This window comes from Gobius niger (assembly GCF_951799975.1).
Source record: "Gobius niger genome assembly, chromosome: 8".
Lineage (NCBI taxonomy): Eukaryota > Metazoa > Chordata > Actinopteri > Gobiiformes > Gobiidae > Gobius > Gobius niger.
Window position 1 is genome coordinate 5,774,236 of NC_136859.1, and position 13,443 is coordinate 5,787,678.

At 43.8% G+C, this 13,443-nt stretch overlaps 1 protein-coding gene across 1 annotated transcript in view; it reads left to right on the forward strand.

Annotated features, from left to right (window-relative positions):
* The window catches only part of cadm3 (cell adhesion molecule 3), a gene marked incomplete at its 5' end in the record, with an annotated part of 225,403 nt that overhangs the window by 46,346 nt on the left and 165,614 nt on the right, over positions 1-13,443 (forward strand). The window contains one exon of the mRNA XM_079561619.1: positions 7,903-8,055. Coding sequence (XP_079417745.1) covers positions 7,903-8,055 — 153 coding nt within the window. The remainder of the gene's footprint in view (positions 1-7,902; positions 8,056-13,443) is intronic.

The following is a 13,443-nucleotide window of genomic DNA, read 5'->3' on the forward strand; positions in this document are numbered from 1 at the left end:
GCTGAACTGTTTAGAACAAGGCCTAAAGCTCGATCGAAAAATAGCGTCGCGTCTGCTGCTGTCATGCTGGATCCGTAAATAAACTACAAGCTTCCGTATATCGAATAGCTCGTCATCATCTTGCCGTCCGTCCTCGTTCTGTGATTGGTTCCCAAATCCATGCGAAAATTTCGGCAATGGTCATGATTCGAGCGCACACAGCAGCATGGCGCTAGCCAGGTTAGCATTTGTGTTGATTTCTCCTATGTTTAAAATCTGAACCGAGTTGTCATTGACTTCTTGTATCCTTTGACATAGATTGTTCACATTTGCATCGTTTCTTCTGACCACTAACTTCCTGGTTTGGTTGTCAATCACACCCATCAGGAATTAGAAGAAATCCCCCCTGATAGGAAAACTGTGTATTCTGGCTCAAGCATAGAAACGTTGTCCATACATGACCTCATTCATCACCTCCCCTTTAAGAGGCAGGAGGCTAACCGCTCTGTATTGCCTTTAACTAGGTGATATATGCACATGGTACTCCAATTCAACTCCCTCTGCATTTTTCCCTTGATATCTCCCTCTCTCTTTCGGTATTAACCATTCTTCCCAGGTGCGTTCTTCTCAATCATTAGCCTAATCCATCCTCGCCCCGAAACAATCTCTCTTTAGCCAAAGCCAAACCGCATAACTTGACCTATCAGCGAGCTCCGTCCGCCGCACATCTCTCTCTCTCTAAAGCCGGAAAAAAAAAAAAAATGCGTGTACAATTTTCCGAGGTCCCGCAATCGATACGCCTTCGTAACTAGATCTCATCTGGTTTGGAGGAATCCATCTCACCTGCGAGGCCCGAAGACAACAGGCGAGTGATTAAAACGAGGAAAAAAAAATCGTAAAGAGAGTGAGAAAGAGAGAGGGAAGGGAGGGAGTGTCCCGCGGGTGGATAAGCTTTGTGTGCCAATGAGCGTGGCGCTTCATGAAGACGGATGTAGTGACCTTCCACACAGAGATAAGGCGCGAAGATAAAGCAGCGCGGCTCGGGGAGTAAGTGGGAAACACCGGGGGGAATGAAGAGAGTGGAAAAGGGAGGCGCTCGGACCAAAGAGAGGGAAGAACGGGGAGGAAGGAGTGACGTTCAAAGAGACAGACAAACATATAACACAGGGGGAGTTAAAGACATGTGGAATCATTTTCATTTGGTCTTCTGAAAGTGACGATAATGTATTCCTATAACACCGTGTTTTGGCGCATCAGCCGCCTTCCTCTGAAGCTGGTGCTGTGATGTGTCTGCTCGGCTGATTTAAACTGTTTTTGTCGCCGTCTTCCTGCTTGAAGTACGTCGCTTTGTGCCCGTCTCCGCTGGCGTCTTCAGAACTGTGTCCCAGGTGTGAGGAAGTCAGCACTCCCCCTCATCCCGGTTCACAGTTTAAAGGAACAGGTTTTTACATACTGAGCTATACCTGAGCTTAGATGAGTTGATACTTACCCGTCTGGTCTTTGTGCCTGTGAAAGAGCGTGGTAGCTTACAGCTTCACCCCCGTTTGGAGCTATAGGAATACACTGGGAGAGGCCAAATGCTAACAGCAGACAGGTACGTATCAACTCATCTAAGCCCAGGTAAGAACATAGCTCAGTATGGAAAAACGGTGTCCTGTTCCTTTAAAGGAATAGGTTTTTCCAGATGTTGTTAGCGTTTAGCCTCTCCTCCTCTCCTCTATGGGGCCAAAAGGGGGTGAAGTTAGAAGCGACGAAGCTCTTCCACGTTTCCCCTATTTAAATACAGTTACACGATCCAAGTATAGCTACACAAAATTAAACATATCGATATTCTAGGCGGATAAAAAGGGGAACTATATTGTCAGGCGTAATAACTTTGCTCCTAAGGTTCTATTACGCCTTACAATGTAGTACCCCATTTTTACCCCCTTAGACTGAGCGCACGCACAAAGACCAGACAGGTACGCATCAACTCGTCTAAGCTCAGTTAAGAACATATCTCAGTATGGGAAAATGATGACCTGTTCCTTTAAAGCCACAGCGCGTAAGAAATCAATTTTTGTCATTTTTTAATCATTTTTGGTCACATTTTTTGTAAATTTTTTGGTCATTTTTTGTCACATTTTTGTCATTTTTTGTCACATTTTTTTGTCATTTTTTGGTCATTTTTTTGTCACATTTTTTGTCATTTCTTTGTCATTTTTTGTCACTTTTTTGTCACATTTTTGTCACTTTTTTTTAATCATTTTTTTGTCCTTTTTTCGTCATGTTTTTTGTCATTTTTTGTCATTTTTTGTCACTTTTTTGTCCTTTTTTTGTCCTTTTTTGTCCTTTTTTTGTCCTTTTTTTGTCATTTTTTGTCACATTTTTGTCATTTTTTGGTCATTTTTTTGTCACATTTTTTGTCATTTTTTTGTCATTTTTTGTCACATTTTTTGTCATTTTTTTGTCACATTTTTTGTCATTTCTTTGTCATTTTTTGTCACATTTTTGTCATTTTTTGTCACTTTTGTCACATTTTTTTGTCCTTTTTTGTCATTTTTTTGTCATGTTTTTTGTCATTTTTTGTCACTTTTTTGTCACATTTTTTGTCATTTTTTTTGTCATTTTTTGTCACATTTTTGTCACATTTTTGTCATTTTTTTGGTCATTTTTTGTCACTTTTTTGTCACTATTTTGTCATTTTTTTGTCAATGTTTTCTCACTTTTTTGTCACATTTTCATCCTTGTTTTCGTCTCAGTTTTGTTGCTATTTTCACACCTTTTTTTTCCAGAAGCTTTTGGACTGGGGTAAAGCCAAACTGGAAAAAAATGTGCTCGGTTCAGGTGGGAGTTAAGGGGTTACAATTCAAAGCTAAAGCCAAAACGTCTTCCATGTTATTTATGAAAAAAATACAACTGGTAAAACTAGTGGTAAAACTGGTAATATCCATAAGCACTAATATATAATGATACATATTATATAAAAATCTAATAATACAAAAAGACTGTATCGGATCGGTATCGGCCAGATGAAGTGTCAAAAATATCGGATCGGGAGCTCAAAAAAGCGGATCGGTGCATCCCTAATGTAAAGTATTTTTCTTTACTCACCAGCAGCGTCTCATGTCGACCAGGATTTAACCAGGACTGAAGTCATGGCTGAACCAGAACCAGCCCGAGCGGCCACGGCCTCCATGCCTCTTTAGTTTCCTCCAAATGTTTATTTCCTTGGCACGACGCACCAGCACTAATAACTCCAGATCAACTCCTCCAAGCTCCGAAACTCCCCCCTATCGCTCTGCATCCATTAACCACGGCTCAGCACTCCCCCCTGAGGCCCGCGGCGGTACTGCTCCACTGGCCCATGTCCTTTTAGGCACTTGAACGAATATGAATTGAATACATAATCCGTGTCTAACACAGGGAGCGTCAATGGGCCTTAGCGCTAATTGGGTACAGCTTCTTGGACGTGAACCAACTGTCTAAACGAGTCTGCCTTTCTCCCCCTCTCGCGCTTTTGAAAACCGGTCTCGGAGCAGAAACTCGAAACCACTCTCGAAATCGTCTGAGAATCTGTTTAGGACGGTGCATTCAAAGGCTGACGGTCAGTTTGAGCTTCACCATAGTGCTAATGAAGTGGTGGAGAGGTGTGAGGCGCACGGCGAGACAAATGTATTTGGATTTGATCACATCAGACGGATCAGTTACGCAGCTACTGGGAAATATAAGTCCGTCAGAGAAGTGAACTTTATGGAGGTTATTCAGGGCAAAGTTTTTTAAAAAGTGAGCATAAAGTTGTTCTAAAATTAAATCCAGAATTCAAACGTACAGCGAACCAGCTGACCGGCATAGTTTTGGAGGAAGAGGAAACCATGGTACCCAGAGGAAACCTGTCTGCCTGCATTTTCCTCCGATCCTCCTGGGTTTGTCCCTGTTCCAGAGCGTGGTGTCCTGCACTGGCCAGCTCCGCCTCCTCCATCTTCTGGGCAGAGCTTTGCGGTTCATCTACTTTATTTTCCAGTGAACGTCCATGAGGCAGAACACTGTAGGGATAGAAGGCATGTGTGGCTTAGCTGTGAGTCTTGCCGGGACACCTTCTTGTTTGTCCTTTTTTTAGTTTCCTGGAGCGCCTCTTGTGACGCCTCCACTGTGCTGCAGGTGTGGGAGGCTCCTGGTGCCTCTTCAGTGTTTCAGAAGAGGACATTTGTAGGTCTCAGATGTCTTTAGCTCGTAGATACAGACGGCATCGCGTCATAGAAGGGGGCGTGGCTTCGCCGAGGGGGAAATAGAAACTTTTGGGAAAAACACATTTCCACTATTTTAGCCATTTTCTGGTGGAATATGAGCTTATTTATCACATACAAATAAAGTCAAGTGTAAATCGGGCCCATATGATATTGTCTCACAGCAGATTGTTCACACTGCAAAAAGTACCCTACTAAAAACAAGGAAAAACATCTTAAAACAAGACATTTTGTCTTGTTTTAAAGAAAAAATTCTGCCAATGGGGGTAAACATTTTTTTCTTGCTAAGAATTCTTATTTCTTGAATATTTTTCTTATCATAAAACAAGAAAGAAACACTAGAATTAAGCAAAATGTCCTCAGAAAATGGAATAATTTAAGGAAAACATTCTTATTTAGTGAAAAATTGTGGGGTATTTTACTTAAATGTTGTTGAGAATCAGTTCTTAAATCAAGATCTTATTGTGATCTTATTTTTTCTTTGTCTAAAGCTGAAGAAGATTCAAAAAGTTTTTCTTTCTTGTTACAAGAAAAATGTGCATGTTTTTTTAGCAAATATATCTGAACAAGAAATGGCTAGATTTTATTTCCTATAAACAGATTTTTTTTCTCAAGAAAACTTTGCTCGGCAAGACATTATTACTTTTTAGGGGAAACATAAGAACTTTTTTCTTAAAGTAAGACATTTTTTACTCGCTTAGAATCCATTTTTTGCAGTGCAGTAGAAGCGAACGATGTCAGTCGTGGCTTGCGCTAGTTAGCCGTTAGCATTAGTGCGGCGTGAACATGTAGCATCATGTTAGCATTCTCCATTATTTATGTATTTATTTATTCTTTGTGTCTTGCAGTTCAAATCTATATTCATAATTCAGGATTTGTTGAAGTATTTTTTTAATAATTAGAGAAAGTTTACATTTTTCTCCAAATTGTCTCTTTTAACTGTTTTCAAACATGACCATATATGGGCGATTCCAGAGATGCCGCCTGTGTCTACAAGCTAGCTGTTTGTCTACTTTTTAAAAGCTGCTTTTATGCCACTATTTTCACTCTGCAGTAAAAAAAAAATCCACTAAACCTCATAAAAACACGGCAATATGTACAAAAGCCTCCAGTGAAACAATGTGGAACAGAAACCACAAACGCAGAAAAAGGCAAAGCAAAAACCAAAAACGGCTGGAACCAGAGAGAGGGAGGTTGCTGCTAAAATAAGTCACTTTTGGTCAAAAAATGAGCTGAAGAGATCTGAGAGAGACTCCATATGACTCCATAAGATCTCCTTGGTCTCCGGCAGGTCTTGGAGACACTGCAGGGACGTCACAGAAGCGTCTCACAGGTTGAGAAGTTCTGATGATTCTGAAATCTTAGTGCGACTTTTATTTAACATTACGAGTTTGTAACACTTCAAAATAAGAAGTTCCTGATGCAAATGAAGAGCTGCTTTGGTCGGGGATAATCTGCTCCATCGCTGTCGCGCGGCACGACTTCAAATTCATCCGAGCTTCAATGGTCTGCAGAACTTTCAATTCCAAGTTTGGCTTTGAAGTCTGCAGACGGGGCCCCTCTCCTCCCTCTCATGTACCTGCCGCACATTAACGCCGGTCCTGATGGTGTGTGTGTGTGTGTGTGTGTGCATGTGTGTGTGCGCATGTGTGTGAGCAGAGGTCACAGCTGTCAGACAAACGCGGCAGAATTTCTCCTCGTTTCATCATCGCATCCATCTCGCCCTCCTCTGTCGCTCCCCCTTCAAGACGCCCCGTTCTCCCCCACAACAAAGTCCTGCAGGTCCCCCAGCCGCCTCCCCCGTCCCCCCCCCCCGGCCCCCGCACCAGCTCCATCCGCGAGCTCCTCAGTTCTTTGCAGGTTTTTTGTTTTTTTCCCCCCAGCACGTCTGTCTCATCCCTCATTGTCAATTTGCATTTCCGACGCGCTCGCTCACGATTGGCTGGATCTGAGTCTCCGTCTCCGTCCCGTCTGTCACGGGCCCCGAACCTTCTGTAACCGTCACCGCAGATACAGTGACGAGGGGGGGGGGTCGGATTTACCGCCGAGGCCTGTTCGGGGTTTCTACAGGGGGGCAGCAAGTCAAAAGTTAAAGCCTGATTGCTTTTCGTCTCCGAGACACCCAACTAGTCTCCAGGCTGGTGAGATCGGCCCTTTCACGTCCACATTGCGTTTGAGGAAAACAGGAAGTTTGTCGCAAAACCAACCTGTGGCAACACCTTCCAACTGAGGTTAAAGGTCGCAGCTACAGCTCTGTTCTATATGTAATTCAGGAACGCATCATTAGGACGGATTAAGATGCCAAAACATTAACGAAAACGGACAAAAATGTGACAATAAATAAAATAAATAAAATGAAAATAAATAAATATATGCCAAAGTAGTCAAATAACTTAAAAAAGAAAAAATGACATTGTCAGGTGCGCCACACTTCTCTCTCCCTTCTCTTAGTCTCTCTCTCTTCTTAGTCTCTCTCTCTCTTCTTAGTCTCTCTCTCCTCTTAGTCTCTCTCTCTCTCTCCTCTTAGTCTCTCTCTCTCTCCCTTCTCTTAGTCTCTCTCTCTTCTTAGTCTCTCCCCTTCCTCTTAGTCTCTCTCTCCTCTTAGTCTCTCTCTCTTCTTAGTCTCTCTCTCCTCTTAGTCTCTCTCTCTTCTTAGTCTCTCTCTCCTCTTAGTCTCTCTCTCTCTCTCCTCTTAGTCTCTCTCTCTCTCCTCTTAGTCTCTCTCTCTCCCCTTCCTCTTAGTCTCTCTCTCCTCTTAGTCTCTCTCTCTTCTTAGTCTCTCTCTCCTCTCAGTCTCTCTCTCTTCTTAGTCTCTCTCTCCTCTTAGTCTCTCTCTCTTCTTAGTTTCTCTCTCTCTTCTTAGTCTCTCTCTCCTCTTAGTCTCTCTCTCTCTCTCTCTCTCCTCTTAGTCTCTCTTTCTCTCTCCCTCCTCTTAGTCTCTCTCTCCTCTTAGTCTCTCTCTCTCTCTCCTCTTAGTCTCTCTTTCTCTCTCTCTTCTTAGTCTCTCTCTCTCTCTTAGTCTCTCTCTCTTCTTAGTCTCTCTCTCTCTCTTAGTCTCTCTCTCCTCTTAGTCTCTCTCTCTCTCTTAGTCTCTCTCTTAGTCTCTCTCTCCTCTTAGTCTCTCTCTCTCTCTTCTTAGTCTCTCTCTCCTCTTAGTCTCTCTCTCTCTCTTAGTCTCTCTCTCCTCTTAGTCTCTCTCTCTTCTTAGTCTCTCTCTCCCTCCTCTTAGTCTCTCTCTCTCTCTTAGTCTCTCTCTCCTCTTAGTCTCTCTCTCTCTCTTAGTCTCTCTCTCCTCTTAGTCTCTCTCTCTCCTCTTAGTCTCTCTCTCCTCTTAGTCTCTCTCTCTCTCTCCTCTTACATAATTTAGTTTGTTGCACCACTTTCCACTTTCTTCTCGTCATACGTTCTTGCGTCGGCTCTTGTAACGTGGCCCTGTCCTTGTTCTCTTTCCCCCCTGCGTACATAGACACTTTCTTGTTGCCTATAGCCGTGTTTTTTGGCTCGCGCTTTGTTCCTCCTCCGGTTACTTTTCTTCCTCTCGACTCGCGGCTTCGGCATATGTTCACGACTCAAAGCTCCCACGCACAATGGAAGAGCGAGCAGGGGAGCGGGGCCGGGGTTTGGATTGTTTCGTATGGTTTGATTACTGATTGCATGTGTTTCTCACCGATGTGTCTCTCTCTCTCTCTCTCTCCAGCTCTGAGGGATAACCGGATCCAGCTGCATCGCTCCACCTCCACCGAACTGTCCATCACCATCTCCGAGGTGCAGCTGGCGGACGAGGGCGAGTACACCTGCTCCATCTTCACCATGCCAGTGCGCACGGCCCGGGCCAGTGTCACCGTGCTCGGTAAGGCCTCTGACTCTGCTTTTGTTGGAAAGATGCTGCGATTGAACGTCTGGGTCATTGGTTTAGGCCAGTGGTTCTCGACTGGGCAAAGACAATCACCCTGAGATGACGAGCCGCCTCCAAAATACAACTTAAACTTATGAAATATACAGCAAATATTGTCTTTTCCTTGAGAATAGTGGTTGAATAAGCCCAAACAGCTGAAATTATGATCAAAACAATCCGATGGCAGTCTTTTTAGCAGCCTCAAGTGGTGTTTCTATACTTTTCCTGGACATAAATATTAAAAGAAATGTTTTCTGGGAAAGGCTCGCGACCAGAGGCGGGTAGTACTAAGTTACATTTACTCAAGTGAACGTATTTGAGTCACTTTTTGAAGAAACTGTACTCATTAGAGTAGTTATATCATTCAGTACTTTTTACTTCTACTTGAGTAACATTGTAATGCAGTATCTTCACTCTAACATGAGTAAAACATTTTTACTTGTGCCACTGTGAGTACATTTTAAAGAGACTAGATGTGAGTTGGTTTTATTCTCACGACTGCCACTACTTACTTAGTCTCTATATTAAAGGAACAGGCTACCGTTTTTCCATGCTGAGATATGTGACCAGTCACAGGAATCAGGGACACATGTCGGTTTTGGGCATTTTGAGCTTTTCACAGATTGTTAAAGTGTGGTCTCCAAGCATTCCAACAATGTGTAACACATGGAAATCTGATCATATTTAGAGATGTAGCGGTGATTTGAAAGCTCCAGAAAGCCGAAAGGGCAGAAAAACCCTCTGAAGTTTTGGGCAGTTTTCACCTCTCTCTGCTGTTGAGAACAACAATATGGCTCATTTACATCTCATTCAGATAAGCCATACCTCCGTAAAGCTCCCCACTGCCATGTCATGTTATGTGTATGTTGGGCCATAGTGATGACAACTCCACCTCTATGTAAGAACTTAATTATTATGTTCTTCCCTGAGCTTAGACGAGTTGATACGTACCTGTCTGGTCTTTGTGCCCGTGGAAGAGTTACTCAGTTCTCACAAACAACGTTTTTTCCAAGTAATGTTTTTACTTTTACTTGAGTAACATTATTTCAAAGTAATGTCAGGCTTTGTTGAGTAAATATTTGAGCTACACGACCCACTTTTGGGTTGAGAACCACTGGTCAAAGCAGTGTTGGCCATTTTGCTTTTCTAGTCTGAACGTTGGATCAGGGCAGACCACAATGGCTACTTAATAAAGACCTTAGTGAGAAGCCGTTTATCGGGATGACACACATTTTACATGTACGTTGTTTCCATTCTGAACATGCTGAACACAGTTTGCAAACATTTGGGTCCATATAGTAAAGTATAAGGACCAAACTCGAGTCATCTCCTGGTGAACTCCACCTGGGTCACACTAACACACATGTCTTTGCAGCATAAGTCGCTCTCTGTCATTTTCGTTGCGTAAAAGTTGCGTGCGGGGTAAAACAAAGGTTGCAGACTCCTGATATGGATGACGATTGCTTTACAGAAACAAGTCGGGCTGCAAGGTTTATCAATATCGAATCAAAATCGAGGTTTTGACGACTGAAATCACCGAACCTCAAGAGGCTGAGGTTTTGTGTTTCTTCTGTATTTGAGTGATCGACGTCAGCGATCAGACTTATGGAGCCTCTGATCTCAAGTTCAGCAGATCAAAGTTTGTCTGAGTTTCCATAAAGCAGATTCTTAAGTGTTTAGGTTTGAGTCGAACTCCTCCAAAAGAGGGCGCTGTCCACATAGAGCCAATTATGTTTGAAAGTAGATTATTGTGTATTGTTCCAACGTGGGGCAATTAGATTTTTTGTCAATATCATGCTGCCCGAAGTTATATAATGCCCCATTCATTGATCTTGCCCAAATGAAGCTACTGCTGTTGTCTGTGCCGTCACTGAGTGGAAAGAGGTCATTGTCCCAGCCAAAGGTTAAACATGTGCTTATGTTCCTGTGTTATAAAGCTCACACTCTTTGTCTGGATAGAGTTGAGTTTCATGGTGTTTCAGGAGGGATGCACCAATACCAGGATCGGTTATCGAGCCGATACCACATACTTGTACTCATTCATGAGGTCCTGATACCAGAAACCGATACCACTTGGCGCTCCTATCCTAGCTGAGTAGAGAAAACTGGAGAATTCTTTAGTGTAAATCCAATATTCCACATAGAGCTGACTTTATTACAGACGACACTCCCTAAATCAGAGTCTGTGCTGGATTTAACCAGAGCTAAATGTTGCTAGTGCTGCAGCGTGGAGTCTGCAGTGTTTACAACATACAGGCTAATGTTGCTAACTAGCTGCTAACTCGCGGCTAACAGTTCTGGCGATTCTTACGCCATTTTATTCATCTGAAAAACTAACCCAGCGACTAAAAAGTCCTCTGAAAATCCAAAATAAACAGATACAGCATGTTTATATTGAGCGAAAATGAGGAACAGTAAAACAATGAAAATGCTGTAGCTACTGGATACCTGGCACACTTTTGTTATTTTTGCTAAATTCAGCCCAATCCTGAAAATATGTCTTTCACAGAAGACTCTTAAGGCCTGTACAGTGTTTGTTTCTCTCAGTGTTCAGCCCCTGACACTAGATAAATGCAGGTCACAAACGGGTAATAAAATAAATGCAGCCGCCTGGAGCTTAAACCATACACTCTGCTCCAACAAAGATCTCTCCTGCGTGACTTCCCTAATAATAGTGTTATTGATGCGCCGTGACCTGGAGAACAGTAAAGTGCATTTCGGAACATTTCTAAAAGTTGACTCCGAAGGAAAGACTTTTATATGATTGTGTAATTGTCGGAAAAATGTCAGATTGTGGAAAGAGATGAGGGACATGTCCTTGTGCAGATAGAAGTGCAGGTCTCTGCAGCTGTAAACGTACATTCTTCATGCAGTGTTTAATGTTGAGACTTAAGCTGTTTGTCTCATCTTGGTTTTAACGTCCAAACCTTTGTGGTGAGATAAGTTTGGTATCCACGTGTAGCAGGAAAGGCGACCGAGATGACGCTTTAATCTAAATATGGTCATTTCCTTTCTGAGAGGCTTCAAGAAAGCACTAAAAAGCACGCTCACATAAACAGGCATGAAAACAATCCAGATATATCGCCAAATAGAGTCCGGTTAGTGGACAGAAGAGAGAGGTGAGGCAAGCGGAGCTCTGACCCGGGGACGCCACCTGACCCTCCCCCCGCTACTGTCTGAACAGCCCCGTGGAGGCGCTGGGCATCTCGTCCTGTTTGAGGATTTTTGCATACTGACACTTAAGTTGCGGAGATGTTGATGTGACGCACTGATGGTGGACAGACTGGGGGAGAGGGTGCACTGCTGAGGGCACAGGAGCACTCGCTCGGCCTCAGCTTCCTCTCCTCGTCTCTTTCTGGTCCGACCTGGGGCCTGAAAGACCGAGTAAACAGTGTTAGCTTAGTTACTACTCGTGCATACAAACCTATTCGGTCAACTTTTGCCCGCGTTGATCAGCCCGGTGTGGCTGGCGCTCGGCCGTGCTCCCTCCGCTCTCCAGGAGACACAGCTCGAGAGGCCGCCGGACTGTGGCACCACAGTTGAGCTGTGGTTCTCAACCCATTTAACAAGTGAACACGGTCGATCTACATAAGAGTCCCCATATTTAACAAAGCCCAAGCCTATAATAGTAATACTTAAAGAGACTATATGGAGTTTAGAAATGTTAAAATTATGTATTTTCCTGCCCCCACATGTTCCAGTCATGTCCTAATGTGTAGAATGAGCCACAACTGCCTCTAAAATCCTGCACTGTCACTCAAAACGGTGTTGCTTCGGGTCTGAAGTGCCGTCATGCACGAGCTTACAATAGAAGCTGCAGTTATACGTATGACCTGAGGTGGCAGTAGTGAGTATAAAATGGCTAATTTCCGTCTAGCCCCTTTAAAGAAAGAAATATTCTAGCTATAGCCGACATGATGTTAGGTAAAGTGCCAAACCACCACAATCACCCAACGTACTTTCTCCACAATATCAATAATACAGCTTCAGTCTAACTTCACCGCTGTGTTCATTATGAAACGAAATGAGGACATTCATACCTGATAAAGCGTTGATGAAGCTCGATGAAAGCTGAAACCTTTCTTGCTTCTCTCGCTCTCAGCCACACCATGTGCTCCGACAAACAACACCTACAGCACAGGTATTGATATCTCTACAATAAACGTTTTTCCTCCAGTTCACCTGCAGCGTCTGGCCTTAAACACGACTTCTTCCGATCTTCTGTTTAGACGAAACGACGGTTGTTGGATCCTCTCCGTTGTTCTGAGGGAGAGCGACGGGTCCGCTCGGGTTTCGTCTTTTCGCGGTGCACGTCTGTACGATTGAAACATTTAGCCAGGGGAGTTCAGCCATAGTAAAATTTAGCATAAATCTTTAGCGGCGCGGTAAACAAACAACCCTAACAGCTTGAAGACTCAGTCAGCTGCGGTCGATTTGTAAAAGCGGCTCTGAAAACATCCAGACTCCACCACCTCCACCAACCACCAACACCGCATCGAGCCGGCTAATAGATTCTTTAATTATTCACACGTTCCGGCCACACTCTCTCCTCACTTTATTTATTTCACTCGTTTTTTTTTTTTTCTTCTCTTGAATCGAATTAGCGGCGGTTTGTTTTGTATCCAGTCACAGTTGGCCTTTGGTTTGCTGTAAACACGCTCGGCGGCGAGAAGGGAACTGTTTATCCGGCTGAAGATGAGTGGCGTTTGTCCTTGACGACGTCTGTGTGGGAGGCGCCGGGGTTTCGGTGAGGAGCGAGTTTTTTTAAAACACGGTGAGATTGATTAACGCAGCTTCACGCGCCGTTCTCCGAGCATTCAGGCGGGACTGAAGTCAGACGACGTTCCGAATGACAGCCTGAGGTCTGTTTTTCAGCCGCTGAAGTCTGGTACTGTAAAGCGGTGGTTGGTGATTCTTTCTGTCGTCTGATCTGGGACGTTTCGCTGCCCTGGGGGAACGTGAATCCTGATGATCAGAGGTGGGAGACTCGAGCCGCAATTTTCGGGATTTGAGACTTAGGCCAAGTCCACACGTAGCAGGGCATTTATAAATCCGCCCTCCGCCTAGAAAAAAAATTGAGTCCACACTGCCACGGTTTTTAAAGGGAGGGTTATTATGCAAAATCGACTTTTTCAAGCTTTACATCATGTTATTATGTCATTCCCTCATTAAAAACATGCCTGAAGTGTTGCCTTGGCACATTCACATATTTTTGAGTAATCTGTAAAAACTCTGATGGCGGCCATTTTAGGGATAGGTTTGCCTGAGTCCTCCTAGGAACGCCCCCACCTCCTGGAGACGCCTCCGAGCTTTCGTCACCAGCCGAGTAACCAACCACTGCTC